The sequence below is a fragment of the Triturus cristatus genome, chromosome 3_1, assembly GCF_964204655.1.
Source record: "Triturus cristatus chromosome 3_1, aTriCri1.1, whole genome shotgun sequence".
NCBI classification, from domain to species: domain Eukaryota; kingdom Metazoa; phylum Chordata; class Amphibia; order Caudata; family Salamandridae; genus Triturus; species Triturus cristatus.
Window position 1 is genome coordinate 17,662,259 of NC_140583.1, and position 25,547 is coordinate 17,687,805.

The window sequence follows — 25,547 nt, forward strand, 5'->3', positions numbered from 1 at the left end:
AAGTCTGTCTCTTTGCTATCGGTAGCACCTGGTGTTGCCACTCCCTTCTAGGAGATGCCAGCAGTACACATCTGGGGAAAGCAAGGCCTCCTCCATCTTGTACTCTGGTGCAGGCTATGGGCTTCCAGAGTGAAACCACAGGCCTGTATCACTTGTGCACATTATACTATCAATCCTAGCACATACCACATGTATAATGCCCTGGATGTTGACATTCAGGATTCTGAGTCCATTGTGAGCATAGGAACTTTAGGTGGATGGGCCTGTCAGAGCGCGTTCATGTCTCACCGGTATAAAAGACCTGTCACTATAATTCACCAATTGAGGTATGCTGCCACAGCTGCTCTCCACGCATGAAACCTGTGACGGGGATGGTGCTACTCGGGCACTATGTGGGTGCACTTGGGGTGCCCCTCCTGGTTCAGGACACTGGATTTGTGTCTGGCATTACCAAAAATCAAAAACCAGAATCACAATACATGCAGTTTAGACAGGCAGGACAGGAGACACAGCACTTCATCATACTGGAATTGTTCCTGTCCCAATAACCCTCCTTTTCTAAATGTAATTTAAAGTTTTATTAAGCATTTGAATAATGTGGTAATTAGTACTTTTTATCCATAATTTAATCGTATAACTTTAGTCAATATAGTTGCTACATCAAGACCCTCCTGGACTCCTATCACCTCCACTCATGTTGCTAGTCGGATTGCAAAACACTGGTGATTTTAGGATATGTTTCAACCCGTCTTGTCTGAAGATCTGTCAGCAATGGACAAAAACATCAAACTGACCCCATACTTCAACGACCGCATCCTGCTAAGCATCATTACAGGCTGCTTCCCTTTGCTGAAGTCTGGTCCAGTATTTTCAGTGCTTCACTGAATCGTGGAGCTTTCCCAAACCCACTAAAGCTGGGTTATATCGCCCTGTATTGAAAATATCCAGCCTCGACTCTAGACATCCATCCAACTACTGCTCCATTTCCAACCTGCCTTGATTGGGCAAAACATTTGAAAGATGTATCGCTTCAAGGTGTTGATCACATTAACAGAGCCAATTCACCAAAATGGATTCAGAGATGGTCAAGGCATTGAAACAGCTTCTCTGAAGATCCCTGATGGCATCCATCGTAGTCCTGAAGTTGACGATGCATGCCTCCTTGTCCTCCTCAACTTCGCTGCTACCTTGGACTCCATGGACTATGTTCTCTGCTCACCCTACTTGATCAGCGCTTTGCTATCAGAGCTCAAATTGTTAGACTCCTTCATAATCAACTGCTCCCAAGTTCGAGTACATCAACAATTCATCCAATCTTACTCCATCTGCAGTGTCCCTCCAGGTTCCTTCCTGGCACCCATCTGCAGTGTCCCTCCAGGTTCCTTCCTGGCACCCATCTGCAGTGTCCCTCCAGGTTCCTTCCTGGCACCCATCTGCAGTGTCCCTCCAGGTTCCTTCCTGGCACCCCTTTGAATGTGGAACTGTTGGCTGCAATCTGCCAAGACACTGGAGTGTCTTTTCACAAAAATAGAGACAACACACAAATGTAACTTAAAACCTCTTCTGTACCTTACATTTACCCTTTGCTCTCCACCCTGTCAGAGCACATTTAGTCAGGGTTCTTGTGTATTATGAACATACCTGATAAGGTTGTGCTCACTTTTAAATATCTCAAGATTCTTATGGGAAGGAGCAGATTTGTTTTTACTTTGTCAAACAGTGTAACTTTTGTTTCATAATTGATTCCAGAAGAAACATTTTTTGAAGCACGTGTGGCTGTAGGTACATATTCTCTGCATACTCCTGCCATCTAGTGTTGGGCCCTTTGAAAGTTTGCAACTTGATTTTTCTTCAAAGACGTCTTTCAAGTCAAAAGGTACAGTGACTCCTCCCTTAATTGGCAATGCACATGAGCACTGGCTCCTTTGTTAGATTGTTTTTTTCCCCCACCATCTGGTTTAGACATGTACTCGTGGGACTCAATGTTTGACGCCTAACAGTGCTTACCGCCGGGCCCAATCAATCGCTAGTCTCCCAAGCTTATATTAAAATTCACTGCATCGGATCCTCGGTCCTGTTTTTGTCTCTACCCGATGTACACTGAAAACTGAGCTTCTCTCGACGTCTCAACGCTGGGACACTCTGCCTCTCCTATCAACGAGATTGCGAGGTCAGTGATGGAAAGGATGCACTTTCAATAGTGCCCCATGTGTCATTCCAAGTTCTCTTGATCATCATCAAGTCTGCTGTCTTTTCCTCTCCCCGAGCATGACCACACCATGTTAGAGGTCTGACTCGCCTCCCGGTGAAGAAACCTTGAGCAGAGGTGGATCCATAGGAGAAGGCAGTGGCAGCAGTCTGAGACCAGGACATCTTTGGGTATCATGCAGTCAAAGTGAAGGAAGAAGCCAGCCCCCCAGAGGCCGTGCTGGTCCAGTCCTGCTCAGGGGCGAGCTCCCCTCAGAGTCAGAGGGAGAACATTAGCAAGATACTGGTGCTCCACAACCATGTAAAAAGACTTAGACCGGGAGTATGGTTGGCACGCACACACAACCCATACCCACTCATCAGCTACATGTAGACGCAGAACACCACCCGAGAGGGGATCGTGCATCAAACCTTGTGAGAAGCTGGCCTGGTATATGATGTACACTTATGTAAGTGGAAACCCTGCACCCGTTCAAACAGCCTTTATGGTGAGAACGTTCGAAAGTGGTAGCTGTGGAGAGCAGCCTTCAGGCTTAGTCCAGACGGAGTGTAATGCAGCTTGTTTTACCAAAATACAATCTTATAGTATAGATTAAGTGAAAAAGAACCACAGTATTTATAAAAATATGTATTTATTATATAATACTCTCTAACACATTGAAATATCTCCTACCCGGAGATATGCACAATGCACACAATACTTCAGCAAAGAAACACCGTAAATAGCACCAAATACACAGTGGACCCCAGGAGGGACCAAACCATATACGAAGAAAGAGGTATAAGAACCACGACTTGGGTCAAGACAATGTCGAGAGGACGTAGAAGTACTGCGTACCCAAGGAACCTCCCAAGGTGAGGAGATAGGGACCCCACAGAGAGCGTGTGCAGTGTGGGAACACAACTGCGTGCTCGGTACAACTCTACGTGTGAGGTGCAGTAGGATTTTTAAAGATTAAGGACTCTTCCCAGTGGACCCTGAGAAACCCTTGGAAGACAGAAGGTTGGAGAGCCGACCCACCTGTGGATACCCTACTACCTGCTTTATCTACACCAGGGAAGCCGGGTGCATACGTGTGAAGTGGTGTCGGAAACCGCCGTCGAACCCAATTGAGGACTTCAGTAAAGTGCTGCTGTTGCAGAAGGAGAAAGTGTCCGGTGGAAACCAAAGGTGAGTTTGAGATGAGAGGTACCTGCAAGCAGAGGGTACAGAGTCGCCCAGGATGTGCATTGTTGCAGACCCATGAGAGCGGATGGCTCTATACCCAGGGGTCCAGCAACATGTCTGCTGGGTGGCAGGCTAGGCAGCCTCTCAGGCAGGATGCTGGTTGTTGGTTAGGTTCAAGGGGGCATCTCTAAGATGCCCTCTGTCGTGCATCTTACATTAAATCCCACACTGGCATCAGCGTGGGTTTAATGTGCTGAGAAGTTTGATACCAAACTTCTCAGTCTTCAGTGTAGCCATCATGGTGCTGTGGAGTTCGTGATGATGACCTCCCAGCACCATATAGTCTTAATGGCAGCACTGCACTTACAGTGCCCAGGAATGAATCTGGGTACTGTAGGGGTACAGGGCTCATGCACCTGTACCCTCACCACTGGCATAGGGCACCCAGCTAGAGGGTTGACTGAGGTATGCCAGGGCAGTGTGATTGTGGGCATGGCACACAGGGATGTGTGCCATGTCGACTCTGTTTTGTTCTGCACCAAGATACTCAGCCTGCAAGGGCAGTGTGTGTGTGTCAGGGTACAGGGCTTCTAAGGGTGGCACAATAAGTGATGCAGCCCTTAGAGGCCTTCTCTGGTCACAGTCCCCTGGGTACCTATGGTACCATTTACCAGGGGCTGACATGTGGCCAGAGATGCCAATTGGGTTAAGGCGTCAATGCAGTTTTAGGGAAGGAACACAGGAATTGGGCACCTGATTGGCAGGAGCCCAGGGCACACTCAGTCAAAGTACATCAGCAATTCAGCAAAGAGTGGGGGCATACCATGCAAGAAAGATGGCACTTTCTCACACAACCCCCCCCCCCCCAACGAAAGGTGATGAGACTAACCTTGCCCTATGGAGTTTTCATTGTCTAAGTGGAAGAACCTGGAAAGTCTATCTGCATTGGCATGGGCAGTCCCAGGTCTGTGTTCCACTTCAAAGTCCATTTCCTGTAGGGAGATGGCCCACCTTAGTAGTTTTGGATTTTCCCCTTTCATTTGCTTTAGCCATCTGAGAGGTCTGTGGTCAGTTTGAACCAGGAAGTAAGTACCAAACAGGTATGGCCTCAACTTCTTCAGGGACCAAACCACAGCAAAGGCCTCCCTCTCAATGGCACTCCAACGCTGCTCTCTAGGGAGTAGTCTTCTGCTTATAAAAGCAACAGGTTGGTCTTGGCCTTCATCATTGGTCTGGGATAGGACCGCTCCTATCCCTAGCTCAGAGGCATCAGTCTGCACTATGAACTGCTTGGCATAATCTGGAGCTTTTAGAATTGGTGCTGAGCACATTGCTTCTTTCAGGGTGTCAAAAGCCTTTTGGCAACTAACTGTCCAGTTAACCTTCTTGGGCATCTTCTTGGAGGTAAGTTCTGTGAGGGGGGTCACAATGGACCCATACCCCTGCACAAACCTCCTGTAGTACCCAGTCAAGCCAAGGAATGCCCTGACTTGGGTCTGGGTTGTTGGAGCTTCCCAGTCCAGGATGGCCTGGATCTTGGGTTGTAAGGGTTGTACCTGGCCACCACCAACAAGGTGGCCCAAGTACACCACAAAAAACCCAGTCCACCCTTTGGGGCCTTCCACGAGTAGAGGGAAATTACCCGTGTGGATCATGTACCTTGTGTCTGTTCTATATTAATGCACAAGCCATGGCACCTTCAACCACACGAGGGGCCATGTTTATTTCTAGCCACTCTAAGTAACTTTGATACTCTGCCATGTCGATTCACTGAAGGAATTAGGAGCATTAACATTCTAAGCTTCCTCATTTTGCCATAATACCGCCAGCTGTGAGCCGTTCTCCTGCCTCTCTGGTTGTTATTTTTTAATGTGTTCACCGGTTATCGTTTTTTCTAATATATGTATTTGTATCTGCTTCTTTAGGTTGGATCAATACTTTGAAGTGTTTTTGAACGACTATTCCTAGACAACACAACCACAAACTGGACTAGGTTCATGTAACAGGCTGTATATTTTTCTTTGAACCCGGTTTGTCTTTTCACATTCTACACTTGCTGTCAGTCCTAATAGAACACCAAAGATCCAGTATGAACAGTAGGGCGTGAAACATGTCGACCCCATGAACTTTTACACTCCTCACTTTTCATGAATTGAAGTTACCCTCCTTATTGGTGGAAGGCCTGACAGTTCCTTGTTGTATTTAACCATACCAAACAGATCCAAGAATAAATACTATTAGAGGTACCGCTACAATAGCACTCACCACTACGGCGTTTCTCTTAAAAGATCTCCGCTAAAGAGCCAACTCGCAGGGCCCATGGAGGACTGCAGCGCCAACCCCACGAGGAGCAAAAACGCCCTATGACACCTTAACGGGTGTGTGAGGGGAACTCTTCAAATTTGAGGAATTTCCCCGCTAGTTATTCTATCCAACCTGACACTTATCTACTTGAGATAAGTTACTTTCCATTTTTTCCTCTATCAACACCTTCTGCAGCCTATTAGGCCAGCATTCCTCTATAGGAACAGTTGCCCTTTAGTGAAGTCGTGAGGTTTAGTAAACCTGGCCACTAGGAGGAAAAGGTGAGTAACTGGCCCCTGGGGTTAGTATACGGATAAGCACAGTCTTCTCCAGCCACTCCCAACAAAAGCACCAAAGGGTCCCTTGGAAGGGTTGCTGATCATATCCGGTAATCAACACAAGCTCCTCTGCCTAAAAATGCCTAGCATGTATGCATTCCCACCACATGTGCAAGTAAGTACCCCTAGAGTCACTGCCCCACCAGCAGAGATTGGAGGTGCCAACCATAGCGTGCAGCCTAACTGGGGTAAAGTACCATCTTGTGAGTGGTTTATAAGAATTATTCTTGTGTTGTAGGCAAAGAGAGGTCTTGGCTGCTCGCCCCATAGCTTTATTTATTTTTATGTGTAGAGTTTTTTACATGACCCAAAAGGGTATCAGAGTGCTTTACAAATGATCAGGGACAAAAGCAAGGGAGACAAGTAATACCTGCTGCATAGTTTCATCAGTTATGGATGTTCCCTAGGTCCTCTTTCCACCATGACTGGTATGAAAGTTTGTAGAGAGCCCGGTACAGGCGGGTAATGCCTTTCTCAGTCGACCCTTGTGCAGAAAGGTGTTCCAAGGTAGTCTCGGGTCTACTATCTTTGTTTTTTTCAAGAGGGGTGAATTAACCCAATGTAATAATTGTCTGAGGCGGAATTCATCGGAGGAAGTCAATTGGAAGCGTTGTGTCCAGTTTTTTTCTATCTAAGATGACTCCATTATTATATAGGTCATCCTGTACGGCGGACAGCCCCCTTCCACAAAGCAGGCATCTATAGTACCTGGTACAAAATCTGAATTATGGACTATGGGAAACGGTTCGGAGGGATAAGTAGTGGCTGCCCGACTGCTGTTGACCCCATCCCTGTGCCGTAGAAGGGTTGTGGTAGCATAAAGAGGTGATTGGTGCAATGGAAAACGATCACGAGTTCTCAGCTACAGGATGTGTTGTAGGAGAAGGGCCGAGCATCCTTGCTCCAGGAGCACTCAAGGCTTTGTGTAGGGGGGGGCTATGCCTTTCCAGGGCATATTGCATTGGGCTGTGTGTATATAGTTTTCCATGTCAAGGTAGCCTACATGGGCCCTACTTTTGAACCACTACATTTATGCCCTTTACAATTCCTCTCCTGGAAGGTTGCTTTCCTTGTCGCTATTAGATCCTTAAGGCATGTTAGCGAGTTACAGGTCCTCATCCTGGAGGGCAGGGCAGGACTGGCCGTAAGGGGCACAGGGCATTTCCCCGGTAGGCTGGAGGGGTGAGGGCCGGTTTTGTGGCCGCAGGGAGCCGCTTTTCTTACAGGGTGCCGGTTTTGCAGCAGTGCTGCAAAATCGGCCCTCTGTAAGAAAAGCGGGAGCAGTGCTTGGCGGCTAACGACCCCCTCCCCTCCTGTTACCAGGGCCGGTGGGTAGGCAACCTGCCAGAGCTGGTTGCTGGGCTCAGTCCGGCCCTGCTGGAGGGAGGAGCCTTTCTTTCAATTTCATAATGACAGAACTAACCCTAGGTTTTGTCTACAGGTGGTATCTCCCTTGCACCTCAACCACACCACAGAGCTCCCTGTCTTCTTCCGTCAGTCAGACATGGTTACATACCCTTGATGTTTCGTGTGTGTCCTCATGTGCTACCATACCTTTGCAGGTGAATTGACAAATGCATCCAGACCCACTGAATTGGGGCTAGAAGAACTTTGCCTGCCTCGCCTAGACCGCATTCCACACTGAAGGGACCACTATGGCTTTCCTAGGAAATGTCCCCAAAGCTGATCGTAGTCCACTCCAAGCACGTTTACCAAGCATTACTGTGTGGATAACTTAGTTGGCAAGACTGTTCTAAGTACTTAGTTTAGATCTTCTAGAACATCCACTGGCTCACCACAGGTTAGGGAAACACTGCCTTCCAGTCTCTGCAGAGCACGTGTAGCCACAGCCACACATGCAGTGTAAGTAGGGTACTTACACGGTAAGCATCTTTTTGTAGTTTGTAATGCTGTTGATTCAGATATGCCCACCCACCACCTCGGGAGCCTTTGGTTGTTGCAGTTGATCACTTAAATTCCTTACTTAAACTCTTTATATATACATTGATGCATGGTCACCAGAGTGTCTGATCCTCTGCTCCATCTCTGCGCTCACCTCCTGTGTGAAAAACAATCTAATATAGCCTGTACCCATGTGCATTGGCAGCTAAGGGAGAAGTCACTACACCTCGTGACTCGAAAGACTTTGTTGAAGAAAAACAGCTAGCAAACATTTGGACCCAACAGTAGATGGCAGGAGAATGCAGAGCATGTGAATCTACAGCACTGCACGCTACAAACAGATGCGTACAGGCTAAGTAACATATGTCATCTTCATGTTATTATTCTCCATGCTTCATCCTAAGGTTACTGGGTTATGGTAGTGATGTAAATGAAAAATAAAAATTGTGTTCTTTCAATAGGCCTTCTGCTGGATCAAATACTGAAGAATTTCACTGAGGTGGCCAAAAGCACGAAAGAGCAGCATTTGAAAGTCATCATGTATTCTGCAGTAAGTACCTGCACTTCATTCATTTTATGGATCAATTTTCTTTTATTGTTATTGTAGAGAAAATAGGTGCAGGCGATGGTGCCTCCAACCTTGAGGGCAGCAGATATAATCAAACCACTTTAAGCAGTGCTTCCATCTCAACACCTCCCCCCACTGCCACCCAACTCCCTACCAACCTCATACATCCAATCAACATGCTGACCGCCGAACAGGGATCTGTGTCTGATTGGTAACTGCCACTTGATTACTAGTCTAAACCCAGCCATGAGGTTCATTGGATAGTCCATGTAACCCTAGCCGCCAGGGAGACCGAATCACTAGTAGTCCCAAAGTGTTACGAATGCTTGCAGATTTCAAGGGCAGGTGAGCTCTCTGAACTCGGAGGGAAGTAATTTAAGGAACTGGCCCCGACCTCTGAAAGCTCCTTTGCCAGAGGGTTTCATGGACATTGTCAGTCTTTCCATGCACATCAGTCCCCGCACCCGGTGTAACCAGGCTGTATGTTCTCGGAGCTTCTCTACCCACCAATGAGAGAATTGTTTGGGTTGATGTACATCCTTCTAGCACTATTTGTTTCCCTCTGTATGCAGCGGGCACGTTAGCCTATTTGAGAGAGCCAGTAAACGTACGCCGGGAACCTTTGGATCTTATTGTCCACGATCTTTTCCCGATCATCCAACACCTCCTTCCATAGTGTGTCAATCTGGGGCAAGGCCAGAGAAGACGAACTTATCTCCCATGTTCCTACATCCCCTCCAACATTGATCTGACCAGTGTGTAGTTATTTTTGTCGTCATTTCTTGGCTGGCTGCGGGGCACGCCATTGTGCATGTTTTGTGAAATATATTCACCCATTCTTTATCGTACAGCGTACAGCCTAAGTCTTAGTCCGATCTTAAATGTCCCTGGAATTCAGGCTGTACGGGAGCTGCTTGTAAGTGTCGGCATACGTCTGATAAAATACGCTTCTTACTGTTTTTGGAGAGGACCCACCTCTAGCTGCTGTTTTTATCGCTCTATTTGATACCCAGTGTGAAGTACGTGCTCTGTCTTGGGCAGGGTCCCATCTATTTCTTGAGATGCTCAAAGGTACGCCTTACCTTTTGGCTCTTCATCTCGCCTATGCATTCACAGCTTGCTTGTCGCTAAGCGCACCACTGGTTGCCTTAAAGGGCCTGTGTAAACTCTGGATGGGAAATAAAGGGGGTAAATGGGAAGCGAAAAGTTGTGAAACCGGATTTCTCAGATACTGAATCTCATACTGATGGTGTGGTTGTGTTCACAGAGAAGGAGTACAAGTCTATGTAGTCTGTTCAGCCGTTATACTTTTCAGATGTGTCCCTGCGCCCTGCTGGGCCTTCAAGCAGCACCAGTGTTCTTCTATTGTTTCCTCAGGCCTCTCAACCCATGGACATAGTTGGGCTCCTTGGTAGTATCGTGATGCATGCGGAGCTTCCAGTGCCCCTTCTCTTGAGTTTGTCGATATGAAAGGGCCAGGAACATGCACGGCTCCTTAGCTTCTCACACCACACCTTCCCACACCACAGAGTTTATTTATTTTTGTTGTGGTGGCAATAGAGCTTGGAGGGCTGCAGTGGGAGTGATTAAAACACCTAGTATTCTAGGGAGATTTGTCCTTTTAATGGCTGCTATTCTAACAAGCATAGGACAGACCATTTTTTGGCCGCACCCCAAGATCCTCGTGCACCTTTTGTTTCTTTATTTACACTATGGAGCCTAGAGCGGTTCCTAGTTGGATCCATAATTACGTACTTTGCTTGGCGGACCAGAGTATTGGAAATGGTGCCTGAAGTGTTTCTGGTTATGATTTTGGGAAAGAGAGATTAGGAATTTAGGACTTCTGTAGGCTCGAGTTGAATCTAGAGACTTCACCAGAATTATGCATCTCATGAGACTGTGGGGACTCCATCAGGATCTGCTTTCGGGGCCTGGGTGATCGATTTAGTCCCCTCTTTCTACATCGCTGAAGGGAACTACCACTCTGTTTGTGTTCCCTGTGGAGGAACCTCCAAGTCTCAAGGACCAGGATAATGCGCACCTCTGTGGGCGACCGTATTTGGTGTAAGAGTTTGCCATTTAAAAATATTTGATGTCCCACCCACGAAGAAAATCTGTGACTGGTTTAAAATCCCTACATCTTTGCAAGGTAATTGATAAGAGGTCTTGAAATAGAGATATCTAATGTCCTTGGTATTCAGCGATTCCCTTCTCACATTTGACTTGGAGAATGTCTTCCTTGGTGGTGAAGTGATGTATACTTGCAAGGATGACTATGCCCTGAAGCTTGTAGCGTCGGTGTGTCTGACTATTGCACCCTGTAGATTTTGATCTCACTGTTTCTGTGTTCGGAGAGTTTAAAAAAAATACTTTGCCTCCTGGAGCAATTTATAAGGTCCTCTGTGTGCGTCCATAGATCCATTTGATCTTCCTTTAAAAACAGTAGTTCCTGTTTTACCATCTCCGTTTCCTCTTTTTGCATTGCCAACATCCTCCAGAGTTGCGACCCAGTTACTGATTTCTGTAAGATCCTGTTTGACTTTTTTTTTCATAAGGTTTCGCTATACTGCGTGTATGTCCACTCTGAGCATGCCGTACAGGGCTTCTTGTTAATATGTCTCTGACATTTGTGTCTCTTTTTTACTTTCCCCGATGCCATTACAGCAAAAAAAGCAGGGCAATTCACCACCAGCAGGATTGGATTGCCGATTTCTGTGCCTGCGCACTCCTTTCCATCACACATTTATATGTCGCGTGGGAGAACGACTAATCCCTATTGACTGCACCCCAGGGGGTTTATATCATGCTGAGATTTCAGCAGGGACTCCGCAGTATTGCCTCTCGGGCATAAAATCCCTTGTTGGCGGTATCACTCTCTTCTCAGCATTAGCCAACTGCTTCTAATTCGTTAGCAAGGGAGGTCATTTACCATCCATTCGCTGTCCGATAGCAGCGCGGGCTTTTTGAGATATACTTCCTTGCCCCATGCTACATATCTGCCAACCTTTTTCTGGACTCCTGCGCTTTGAGCTGCTTTTACAGCAGCTTGGGACTGCTGGGACTCTACCCCAGCAGTCGCCAAGGAGACACAGTGTAACTCTTCTCTTTGCTTACATTGAGCGGGTGCTAACTCCCAAAAGGCCTACCTTTCCAGGACTTCTCCTCTAGGCCCAAGTCACCAATTGCCTTGTGTCCCAGGTTGGTGTCCAAGTGCAGTCAGATGCAGATGTGCTGTTCTTCAATCCACCTGGTATGCAGGGCCGTCAGGATCCGTCGTTCACTCTCTGGGCTTTAGCTGCCCAAGCTGTGGTCAAGGAGACCCTGTTGGTGTTACCTCTTTAGCACTGCAGGCCAGATGCTACCTGTTCGGGCCTTTTCTTTGAGTGCCAATCTTTGATGGGATGCATCAGATCTTGATGCCACTGGGCCTGCTCTGCTGTCTGTTCCTCTGCGCCTCGGGTTGGGATCAAAGTTGTCCAACAGTGGCCTCACTCTGATGGCGCAGCTCGGCTCTGCTCTCCATAGTCTCCAGTTGCCCCTATCCGGAGACCTGGCAGGCTCCCCACTGCTCAAAAGGCCCCCGTCAGCAGCAGATAGCCATTTTGCAGTCTGGCTGCCTTGCAATCTGCCAAGTATGCGGTGCCTGGGGCTCTGCCGTACACCTCCTAGACTTAAGATGCCTGCCAGTGCAGTCTCCGCAGTGCGCATCGGGGCCCAGCCAACCCCCGCAGATGGCTTTATATAGCTTTGTTGGCTGGTGGTGAGAGGGAGGACTGGGAAAGAGTCTTACCAATACGCCATCTTGGCCACGTCCCACTCGTCATCTGTTTTACACCCAGTCCTAAGTCACTGCTCGTCATAGATCCACATCAAGCCCCTGTACTTCACCCACTTCACTCTCCACGCAAGGGGCCTATGAAGCCCAAAGGAGGCAGGACAGCACACAAGGTGTTGGAACTCAACTGTTTTCCTAACCCTGAAGGCGTTCTAAAAACAAGTAAAGGAAAGGACAGTATTAATCCAAACAGACAGCACACAACTCTGTCCTACTTTAGCAAGCAAAGGGGAACAAGGTTGCACAAGGTATGAAAACTAGCCCAAGACGTATGGAAATGGGTTACGCGAAAGGGATCTTAGTAGTGCCAATACACTTACCAAGAAAGCTCAGCACAGAAGTAGACAGGAAAACACCACCCATGAGTGGGAGTTCAAAGAAGTAGTAGTAAAGGGCAACTCCCACCTGTAGCGCATGCCACACGTGGACCTGTTCTCAAGTCACAAAAATGCTAAATTCAAAAGCTTCGCATCCAAGTTTCATCACCCAAGATCTCTAGGGAATGCCCCATCGATATAATGGTCAGGGAGATTTGCCAACTCTTTTCTCCAAAATGCGCTTGACCTCTTAACGATACAGAGGGGACAAGTGGCCACCCAATCCCAGCTACTCTGAGCCCGGCAGACTGGCTCCAGAAGACTTTGTGTTTGGACACCTATACCTACCAGCGAGGTCTGTTCAAATAATCAAGGAAGCAAGGTGACCCTTGCACTTGAAGCAGAGCAACTTGATCTCCAGAGTACACTCGCATTCAACCTTATAGGTTTATCTGTGTTGCACATTATTTTTGGGGGCTCCATGCGGTTCCGTTAACTAAAACATTTCCACTTAACCGCATGACTAAGTCGCTTGGTTCATATTTATTTGCGACTCAAAGGAACACAGGTGCTTTTTAGGAAGGAGCACTTGAGGAGGGATGAGGCCTATGAGGCAGTAATTCTCGGTCAGTTGGCCCTCAAGATGCTATGCCAGTTGGCTATAAAGGCTTGCGGGTACAGGGACTTCTGGTTTCTTTGGGGCGGGAGAGCTCGTTGGGGGCAGAAAGTGGGAGGGCAGGATCTTGTGCAGTGTGGTTGTCTGCATGAACATCAAATGTGTTAGTGCCATTTAACCAATAAATCTGATCTGAATTCTCAAAAAAAAAAAAAGGAAGCAAGGAGACCGTTCACAATTTGACATTTCACTAACAAGTGGAACAGGTTCAAACACTGTTTCAAAGGAGGAACAAGCATTTTTTCAATTCAATAGGTCTCGCATTTGCGAGAGTTTAAGCTATTGGCATTGTAAATGACAATGCCTTTTATTTGTGTATTTTTAAAACCAACACATATATAAACGGCATTGTCATTTCTAATACTAATAGCTCAAAATCTTGCAAATGTGCAGCCACTTTAATGGTGGCCGCGCCCCTTTATTTAGGCGCTACTCGCCATATTCAGGTTATAGTGAGCAGCGTCTAAAAAAAGAGGCGCGGCCAACATTAAAGTGAACGCTGGGCATGGGGGGCTTTCACCCAAAAAGAAAAAATAAATATTTAAAGAAAGGTTCTTTAGAGCTGACCGCGCTGTAAATAAAGTCAATAAGCGCGGGCGCTAAAGTGAAAGTGGACCGCGCTGTAAATTAAATAAATAAATAAGCGCAGCCGCTTAAGTGAAAGCAAAGCTCGCCGTAAATTAAATAAAGAAGCACAGCCGCTATAATTAAAGCCCACCACGCTGTAAATTAAATACATTACTAATAACAATATAAAAGTGGGCGGCATGCTGTGATGTGGGTGGAAGATCATTAAAGAAAATACTGCTCACAAACTACATAAAGCCGACCGTGTAACAACACAAGTAAAACGTCCAGTCCTCATGGGAGGTTACAAATGCAGACAAGGCGGTACCAAGGAGGGACTACTAAGCCTATTCATGAATCAAATGCAATGATTTCGAAAGGACAGTAACAGGAGCCAATTGAAAAGATGGGCGGGAAATGGGCGGAGCTTCTATTCCATACCTCAAAACAGCATATGACTCTAGAAAAGATTCATGCTGCAAAACGGAAAGGCTACTTACTGGTATGAGGTGTTTTGCAGCTTGAAAGATTTTCTAGATTCACATACGATCCACTCACCTCCAACAGAAACGAGGAAAGCAATGAACACACTAAGGTCACCAATGGATAAAAAGAAAAGACTATGAAGGTGGCGACTACGTTAAATGAATTTGAGGGCTTGCATCTGTCGTCGTACAAGGAGAGACATAGCATGGTCGATGGCACCAGTAGGCCTGGCTTTAAAGGACGGTTGCACGGTAATGTGAAGAAACACTAGTAGGGAGCAAGGGGATGGATATGCATCTGTGTAGAATAACATTGGTGTAGGTTGAATAGTCAGGGGACAGTAGCATGCTCCCGTCAGACCTAAAAATGCATGCAGGTTAATGACTGCCCTCCTTGCACCTGTGCTGCTGCCAGAGAAAAACACCATAAACGATCTAGTTACCGAAGACCGTTTAATAGCTTTACCATATAATGTGTGTGTCACAGAAACTTCAAGCTCAGCAGCTGGATAAATAAACAATTATCACAGATGCGTGGAGGGCAAGCACTTTTTTGTGGTAACACACAACGTCAGCCCAAACAAAACGTACTCCTGGCTCCCAAGAGGTGGGTGGAGCCAAAGCCCCTCTCTAGTAATGGTCACATTATTGTCTAGTGACTGCTAAGCTGTCAAGCCAGACCATAATGAGACTACGAATGATCAGTTGCAGAACCAAGCAATAGATGGAGGAATAATACACAGCATGTGAACACAGAAAATTATTCAAGCTGCAAAACTACTCCTGTGGGTAAGTAACCTTTTTGTTGCTTACGACATTTGTATGTTTGCCAAACCAGCCGTTCTTGTTCAAATCACTTGTGATGAGATTCCTTAAAAGTCTACAACATATGTTTGCTCCAAAAACCTTTGTGATGCGACAGTGGGACTTAGATTTGCTTCTCACTTCCCTAATATGTAGTCCTTTTGAAACATTGCACATTTGTTCATTACACCTCTTAAAAACTATCTGTTGAAGGCATATGATCTGTAAATCCTATGCTTTAGCTTTGATCACCATCTGGTGTTGGGTCCGGATGTACTTTATTTTTGTTTGAAGAAGTCTTGTAGTCGCGAGGTAGGAGAATCATCCTTTCGGTGATAGTGCACATGGGCATCGACTTCATCCAGATAGTTTTTTTCCACCATCGGGTTCGGATGTGTATTGCTGTGCTACGGTTCGGTACCGTTTTCGGACCCCTTCACCGTGCAATCCACTACCCTCGACGGTATTGTTATCGATCCCGGTTCCTCATTCGACACGCATCGTCCCACTTCGAAAAACTTTCTATTGGAAACCTCGAGGCCGGTGCCGGTGCCAACCGCGCTAGCAGTCGATGGAACGGACTCCATTCAAGCTATGTCCCAGGTTTTGTGCTAAATTTCCACACACCGACTTACACGAAGTGTGCAACCTCTGCTTGTCCCTGGAACACGGTGAGACGGATTGTGATGCGTGACGATCATTCCGATCGAAAAAGACACTTTGGATCGTCGGGCTCGATGCCTCGACATGCAACATCAGAGCGACTCTGTTCCGGACATCTTTGGTGAAGATTCCGATACCCAATACCAAAGGGGCAGAGGAAGAAGAGCAGATCTCTGTGTCCGAGGCCGACTCCGAAATGGAAGAAAAAGACATCACCGCGGGTCAGCGTACCGTGAGTACAGATCCCCCTGTGCCCATTCACCATGAGACAAAGGCTCCGGTCCCTCCTTCGCCCTCGGGTTCAGGTCGACACTGACAAAAAGTTTCCGATGCCCCGCCCTCCGGCCCGGCTCTGAAACAAAAAGAGAAGCCTTCTGAATCAGGCTTGAGCCAGCCCCTCTCTGATGCCGAACCGACACCTTCGGCACCAAGACATAAGACCAAGCATCTATTGGTCAACATACTTTCAGAACCGAAGATTCCACCTTCGACACCGAAAGGCTCGGACCCGAAACCCTCCAAGGCCAAAGACTCGGACCCGAAACCCTCCAAGGCAAAAGACTCGGACCCAAAACCCTCCAAGGCCAAAGACTCGGACCCAAAACCCTCAAGGCCAAACTCTCAGAGCCGAAACCTTCAACGCCCAAAAGCTTAGAGACAAAACCTTCGGCGCTGAAATCACCACGTAAAGAAAAAGACACTCTCCCCAAAGAGCCTCTGTCCGAGGAACCAACTTTGGACCTGAAACAGAAAAAGCTGGTGATAAACCCTAAAACAGGACATAGTCAGGCTACTCTCCCAAAAAAACAGAAAGTTGACCTACCAGAGGACTATCATATCCCTCTTAAGAAGAAGAATGTGGGTACTAACCCATCTCCCCCTTATATTCCACCTCCTCCTCATCCTAACTTGCTCATTACACCATTAAATTCCCACCAAGGACTATTACACCTGACCCACAGGAAGAAGGGGATGGGGATTAGGGTCAGGACTCTTGGAGGATGACCACGCAGATAATGACCCTGATTTGTATCTCTCCAGACCCTCCCCACCGGATGACAACATTGGCTATGTGGAGCTCCTTAACAGGGCTGCTCGTTATCATGGAGTAGAGCTTCATGAAGAGCCTTTAGAAGAGGAGAACTGCTCATACCTTGCCAATGCTGAAAGGCATTTTAAAGCACACAGACGAGGTCTTTAAGGATCCTGCAAGGGCAAGAATAATCACGCCCGGAGTGGATAAAAACTACAAATCCGCTCCTACCGATCCTATGTGTATTAAAGGTCAGCTGCCCTTAGACTCTCTTGTAGTCTCCAACGCACGCAAAAGGGCTAACTCACAAGCCACAGGAAACACCCCTCCTTCCGACAAGGAGTCCAAGCTTATTGATGCCTCAGGCAAAAGAGTGGCTTCACAGGCAGCAAACAACGGGTGCATTGCCAACGCCCAGGCGCTGCTAGCTCGTTATGACAGGGCTTATTATGATGAGCTAGAAAAAATCATGCAACATTTGCCGGACCAAAATAAATCTAAGGCTAATGACCTTATCTTGGAAGGTAAACCCATTACCAACACCTCCATTAGATGCGCACCAGACGCAGCAGACACAGCAGCTCGTGCAATTAAAACCAGTGTACTATTACGCAGACACGCCTGGCTCAGAATTTCTGGATTTGAGCCGGAGGTGCAAACCTCCATACTTAACCAACCCTTCGACAAAGCCCATCTTTTCAGCCCAGCTGTTGATACCTCGCTGGACAAGATTAAAAAAGACACTGAGGTCATAATGTCCATGGGGGCTTTACAGTTACCTGCCAGCAGGATTTTTTTTTGGCTGCTCATTTTACAGGGGTGGTTCAAAAACGGTGTCCACTGAGAATCCCTCCTCCTCTTACAAGGGCAACAACCAATCCCCCTCGTCCAGAGGTATTCTAGAGGAGGTTTTAGAGGAAACAGTGGTAGGGGAAGAAGTAGAGGTAAGTCCACATGCACTTCCCCGCAAAGAAACAGTGACTTCCTTCCGTTACCCCCGATCATTCCACTCCTCTCGGGGGACGTCTCTCCCAATTCCTACCTGTCTGGAATTCAATCACCTCAGACAAGTGGGTGCTATAAATTATCCAATATGGTTACTGCCTGGAGCTTACCAGCACTCCCCCAAATATTCTTCCAAGAGCACATGCAATGTCATCGGAACATCTCACGCTCCTAAAGCAAGAGGTTCTATCTCCCTTAGAAAAACATGCTATAGAGCCAGTCCCATTAATATATCAAGTGACGGAGTATACTCCCTGTATTTCTTAATTCACAAAAAGGACGGCTCTCTCAGGCCTATACTAGACTTCAGACAGCTGAATCTGCACATACAGTCGGACCACTTTCACATGGCCACACTCCAACAGGTGCTCTCATTACTTCAGAAAGGCAACTTTCTGTCCACTCTAGACTTAAAGGATGCCTATTTCCATATCCCATTCACCCTGTTCACAGAAAATATTTCAGGGTTGAGGTAGACGGACAACATTATCAGTTCAAAGTTCTCCCATTTGGAGTAACTACAGCACCCAGAGTTTTCACCAAGTGCCTGGCAGAAGTCGCAGCTCATCTAAGACAGCACATTCATGTCTTCCCTTACCTAGACGACTGGCTGATAAAAGCCAGATCACAACAAAGCTGCCTACACCACACTCGAAAGACAGTCCACCTGCTTCACGACTTGGAGTTCACTGTAAACCTCACCAAGTCTCACCTCCAACCATCCAACACACAAGTGTATCTGGGAGCCACAATAGACACTCGCAAAGCTTTAGCATACCCCGACCCAGTCAGGATTCGCAACATGCAAGCTCTAATATCACAGTTTCAGCCTCAACACTCATTACCAGCCCGATTGTTCATGGAATTGATCGGAATGATGGCTTCTTGCATTCTAATCGTTCCCTATGCAAGTCTTCAAATGTATCCCCAACAGGAATGCTTAGCACGTCAATGGAACCAGGCTTAAGGTCAGTTATCAGATCTGGTGTTGATAGACGGCCGTACTCATCGCTCTCAGCAGTGGTGGAACATACAAATTTTTCGATCCGGTTCCACAGATAGACTTCTTTGCCACATTGGACCTCAAGGACGCATATTTTCACATCCCTATGCATCCTGCACACAGGAAGTATCAACGATTCGTGGTAAGCACTATCAGTTCACAGTTCTCCCATTCGGAGTAACTACCGCACCCAGGGTATTCACCAAATGCCTAGCAGTAGTGGCAGCGCATCTCAGGAGACAACAAATCCATGTCTTCCCGTATCTCGACGACTGGCTCATAAAAGCCAATACTCTCGACAAATGCGTTCTCCACACTCACTGTACTATTCAAACCCTACACAACTTGGGATTTACGATCAACTATCCCAAATCTCAACTACAACCCTCCCACGTACATCAATACCTGGGAGCCACCATAGATACATCCAAGGCCATAGCTTATCCCAGCACAGCCAGGATAGCCAACATACAAAATCTCATCAAAAAATTTCAAACACAACACTCTCTTCCAGCAAGAGTGTTCATGCAACTCTTAGGTATGATGGCGTCATGCATCTCCATAGTACCCCACGCACACCTTCAAATGCGTCCCTTACAGGAATGTCTAGCACAACAATGGAACCAGGCCCACGAACAACTTACCGATCTGGTGTTGGTGGACAGCCGATCACTTTGTTCACTGAAGTGGTGGAACACCATCAACCTGTCCAAAGGGAGGCCGTTCTTAGAGCCTCTTCCACAAGTTGTGCTGACCACCGACGCATCTCTCACAGGGTGGAGAGCCCACCTCCTTCAACACACCACTCAGGGCAGGTGGACCACTCAACAAAAACAGCTCCACATCAATCACCTAGAACTTCCGGCGGTGTTCCTAGCACTCAAATCCTTCCAAGTGCATCTAAAAAACAGAACTGTCCTCATCCGCACGGACAACATGACCACAATGTATTACATACAGAAGCAGGGGGGGACACATTCTCTACAACTGTCACAACTTGCACAACAAATCTGGAGATGGGCAATTCCCCAAAACATCTACCTGCTAGCAGAACACCTCCCACGCGTTCAGAACCAGGTGGCCGACCTCCTAAGTCGCCACACATAGCAAATACACGAATGGGAATTACACCCCAGAGTCCTACTCCCATTCTTCCAAAAGTGGGGACAACCAGACATAGACCTGTTCGCCACACAAGAAAACGCAAAATGCCCAACCTTCGCCGCCAGGTTTCCACACCCACAGTCAAAGGGCAATGCAATATGGATGAACTGGTCAGGCAGATTTGCGTACGCTTTTCCGCCTTTCCCACTCATTCCGTTTGTGGTACGCAAACTGAAACAACAGTCGCTAACGCTCATCCTAGTAGCTCCCACTTGGGCACGTCAACCCTGGTTCACCACACTTCTGGAACTATCTCTGGTTCCACATCAAAAATTGCGTCTCTCCCCGGCTCTATTAACCCAGAACCATGGAGAAATCAGACACCCAGATCCTCAAACTCTGAACTTGGCAATCTGGCTCCTGAAGTCTTAGAGTTCGGATACCTCAACCTTCCTCCAGACTGTATGAATATCATAAAAGAAGCCAGAAGACCCACTACTAGGGCGTGTTATGCGGCAAAATGGAAAAGATTTGCCATTTACTGCACTAACAATGACATACGTCCACTGGATGCGTCCATCCAAAACATCATTTGCTATTTACTACACTTGCAAAGATGCAATTTAGCGTATTCCTCTATACGTCTACATCTAGCGGCATTAGCAGCCTACTTGCAAAATAGGCAACACCTGTCCCTCTTTAAGGTACCAGCCATTAAAGCATTTATGGAAGGTCTTAAAAGGATTATTCCTCCAAGATTACCACCTTCACCAGTGTGGAACCTTAATATTGTTCTAACAAGCCTCATGGGTCCCCCATTTGAACCAATGCACAAATGCGAACTGCAGTTCCTAACATGGAAAGTGGCTTTCCTTGTCGCAATCACATCCCTGCGAAGAGTAAGTGAAATACAAGCCTTAACTCTTGAAGAACCCTTCCTACGACTACATCGTAACAAAGTGGTTCTTAGGACAAACCCAAAATTCCTCCCTAAAGTCATCTCCCCTTTCCATCTAAACCAGTCAGTCGAACTGCCAGTCTTCTTCCCTAATCCAGACTCAGTAGCTGAGAGAGCACTTCATACCTTAGATGTTAAAAGAGCCTTGCTTTATTACATCGACAGAACCAAACCTTTTCGAAAAACCAAGCAACTGTTTGTTGCTTTCGCTCCACCACATAAGGGCAACCCTATTTCCAAATCGGGTATAGCCAGGTGGATAGTTAAATGTATCCAAATATGTTACCAAAAAGCTAAACGTACTCTTACAGTTCCCCCTAGGGTGCACTCCACGCGTAAAACAGGGGCTTCTATGGCATTCTTAGGGAACATCCCCTTAGAAGACATTTGCAAAGCAGCCACATGGTCTACTACACACACCTTCACTAAGCACTACTGTGTGGATGTGCAATCCAAACAACAAGCTTCAGTAGGCCAAGCTGTCCTAAAAACTCTATTCCAAACTGCTGCAACGGATACAGGTGACCACCGCTAGGGGAGACACTGCTATATAGTCTATCCTTAGTGTGTGATCTGCAGCTCATATGCCTCGAACGGAATATGCTACTTACCAGTATGCATCTGTTCTTGGCATGTAGAGCTGCAGAGCCACACACGCCCACCCGCCTCCCCGGGACCTGTATCTGTTCCAGCATTGTCTTAATTAGACACTACACATGGACATCTTTCTCTTTACTTCTTATACACTCCATCATTTCCCATCATGGCGAAAAACAATCTGACGATGGAGTGGATGCCCATGCGCACTGTTGTCCAGAGGAGGAGTCACCTATCTCGTGACCAAAGACTTCTTCCGAAGACAACAACAACCTGCAATCATCCGAGCCCGACACCAGATGGCGATCTTATCCTTAGTGTGTGGCTCTGCAGCTCTACATGCCAAAAACAGATGCATACTGGTAAGTAGCATATTCCTTTCAGGGCATGTGGACTCTGCAACAAAAACAACTCCACATAAACCGTCTAGAACTACTAGCAACGTTTCTAGCATTAAAAGCCTTTCAACTTAATCTAGTAGGCAAAGCTGTCCTGGTTTGCACAGACAACATGACAGCGATGCACTACATACAAAAGCAAGGGGAGACGTACTCTCTCCAGCTAGCACAGAGCATCTGGAGATGGGCAATACCGCAAAAGATATGTCTCCTTGCAGAACATATTCCAGGAGTAAACAACCAAATTGCAGATCTGCTCAGTTGTCAACGACAGCAGATCCACAAATGGGAACTCCACCCTCAAGTTCTCCTCCCATTCTTACAAATGTGGGGCTTCCCTCAGATATCTGTTCGCCACCCACCTAAATGCCAAATGCCCAAACTCCGCATCCAGGCATCCACACCCATTGTCCAAAGGCAATGCACCGTGGATGAATTGGTCAGGGATATTTGCTTACGCTTTTCCACATCTCCCTCTCATTCCGTTAGTTGTTCGGAAACTCAAACAGCACTCCCTGACGCTTATCCAAGTTGCTCCCACATGGGCCCAACAACCCTGGTTCACACTTCTGTTGGAGCTATCAGTAGTTCCCCACCAAAAACTACACCTTTCCCCCAAGTTTCTTACTCAGAACCATGGAGAGATAAGACATCCAGATCCCAATCAGCTCAACCTTGCGATCTGGCACCTGAAATCCTAGAGTTTGGCTACCTTAATCTTCCACCAGACTGTATGAATGTTATCAAAGAGGCTAGAGGCCCTACCACAAGAGCATGCTACGCAGCAAAGTGGAAGAGGTTTGCCGTTTACTGTAACAACAATCAGATCAATCCACTAGATGCTTCAATACAAGACACCATTTGTTATCTATTACACCTACAATGTTCTAATTTAGCGTACACATCCATACGCTTACATCTCGCTGCAGTAGCTGCATATCTGCAAAATAGACAGCACTTGTCTCTTTTTAGGGTGCCTGCTATTAATGCTTTTACGGTAGGACTTAAAAGACCATTCTCCCCAGACTTCCACCTTCTCCAGTGTGGATTCTCAACATAGTCCTTACAAGACTCATGGGTCCACCCTTTGAGCCATTGCACAAATGTGAAATACAATTTCTCACCTGGAAGGTAGCCTTCCTTATAGCCATCACTTCTCTAAGTCGGTGAGCTTCAGGCACTAACCATAGAGGAACCATTTTTACAAATTCATCAAAACAAAGTGGTTCTTAGGACTAACCCCAAACTTTTACCTAAAGTCATCATTGCCTTTCATATCAACCAATCTGTTGAGTTGCCTGTGTTCTTCCCTCAACCAGATTCAGTGGCAGAACGTGCTCTTCACACCTTAGATGTCAAAAGAGCAATACTGTACTGCATTGAAAGGACAAAACCTTTCAGGAAGACCAAGCAACTCTTTGTTGTTTTTGCGCCACCACATAAAGGCAATCCCATATCAAAATCGGGCATTGCACGGTGGATAGTCAAGTGCATTCAAACATGCTACATTAAAGCTAAACGCACTTTAACAATTCCCCCTAGACTGCACTCTACACGCAAACTAGGGTCTTCTATGGCATTCTTAGGAAATATACCCATAGATGACAGCTGCAACATGGTCTACACCACACACATTCAGAAAACATTATTGTGTTGATGTGTTAGCAAAACAAGAAGGTAGTGTGGGCCAGGCAGTTTTACGAACACTATTTCAAACCACTGCAACAGCTACAGGTTAGCCACCGCTTCAGAAATAACTGCTTTATAACAAAACCAAAGAGGATTTTGGACGGAGTGTTGAACATTGCAAGCACTCACCCCCCGGTCAACTGATCTGGGTTTAATCCATCATCATTCTTTAGCTCACTCTGCCACCCCAGTTCAGACTTGGCCATATGCAAATCAGTCTGACCCTGTGCCTCATGGGAACAGTGCAGCCCGAACTGCCAAGCCATGTCTTCCCTGGACCGGAATCAAGCATCTTAGGACCGGTTTCGCTCTCTCTCAGCACTTGAAACAAGAGAGTCTTCATGGATTAGATCAGTTTCTATATTTATGGTAATAGAGCCCACCGTCGTGGATCATCAGCTGTTTGTAGGATTCTCTGGAGCAAAGAAAGGTAGGGCACCTCGGGATGGATAGTCCCCTGTATCAAGAGCCGGTACGCTTTGGCTAAGAAGCAGCCTCCAGAAGGTCTGAGGGCTTGTCCTCCCCAAACAAGGCTGCTACTAGTGCTTTGGCATGTGAAGTTTCTGTACTGGATGTCTGCCAGGCTGCGACATGGGCATCAGTGCACCCATTCACACAGCAGTGCTTCTTGAAAGCGGGTCCATTGGATGGGAGTGGTTGACTTTTTCCACCTGGAAAGTTCCCAATGTAGAAGTCTGCACGTTCAAGTTTGTCAAGGGTGCGGACAAGCCTGTGGAAGAAATGGCGTTAGCGTGCCTCGGTGGCACTGATATGCGCCTCTCTTCATTACCACTACCTGCCAGCAAGCTGGAGCACTGTATTTTGAGTTTCTGGATCCAGTCTGTCACTTGGAGATATTCGCAAAGTGATGAATCTGCAGTTAGACGAAGAATACGCCAGAAAGAGTGTTACAGAAGGTAAGTCACTTGTTTTCCACTGCCATCCGATAATCCACAATGAGTGCGCGCTGTGAAATGCCTGTGAGGTAGGGTTACGGTGGAGTAAAGTCACGTACTTCATAGCCACCTTTCAGGAAGTTCCAGCTGTGTCTCATGAAGGCTTCACTTCACAGGTGTCTCGCTAGAGCCCTCAAACGTCGGCGGGAGCAGTCTCTGTAGTGGGATTGTGAGAGTCTCTGCACTCCACGTTACTGGGCGGAAGAATACTGGGTGCACTTTAGCAGATAACGAAGCACAGCCCCTAAAAGCCCGAGGGAGAGCCCCTGAGCTAGAGATGGGCTCGACATGGCTGCCCTGGTACCATTCAGAGGCTCAGGGAAGCCTGAGGCGACCCCCCAAGCACGTCCCCTCCCAACCCCTCCTCGTCGCACAGTGACCCCCACTCCCTCGGTGCAGGTGGTAAATCTGAGTGGAAACACCTGCAGACTTAGGCAAACCTCTGGCAATTCCGGGTCCCTAGGTGTATTCCCTAGTCCACATATCTACATTTATTATGAATACATTTAGATATAAAAATACTTCGAAATCCGTCATTCTAACCCTGGTATGTCACTGCCATCAATCTGGCTCACTGTTAATCAGGGTCGGTTTATACTAAGTATACTTGGTATTTAATCAGGATTACAGATTTGCATAGTAGGTCTGTACTTCTCAGCTATTTCAAATTGACTGCCCTTTAGAGCCGTCTCACACCTGTGAAAGTCTGCTTTTGGTTTGAGCCAGTTCGGTCTGTAAATGTGTGTCTGTGTTGTATTGTTCTTGCGTAGACTTGTGGCGTGTGCTCTGTACCTCTAAGATCTCATCCGCACTTTTCTTAGCACGACACCACCGTGGTTGCGCTGCAGGCTGCCCTGAATGTCTACAATGGGATCCAAACGCCCTATGCTGCCTGCCACATAATGGAGCTTTACCAGGAGGATTCTGGGTAAGTCCTGATGACCTGTGCATGGGATAGTTCTAGGGGTG

At 47.0% G+C, this 25,547-nt stretch overlaps 1 protein-coding gene across 1 annotated transcript in view; it reads left to right on the plus strand.

The window, feature by feature from the left end:
* The window catches only part of ACP2 (acid phosphatase 2, lysosomal), a 131,496-nt gene that overhangs the window by 86,213 nt on the left and 19,736 nt on the right, over nt 1-25,547 (plus strand). Inside the window, exons 8-9 of the mRNA XM_085646607.1 lie at nt 8,382-8,470; nt 25,400-25,506. Coding sequence (XP_085502733.1) covers nt 8,382-8,470; nt 25,400-25,506 — 196 coding nt within the window. The remainder of the gene's footprint in view (nt 1-8,381; nt 8,471-25,399; nt 25,507-25,547) is intronic.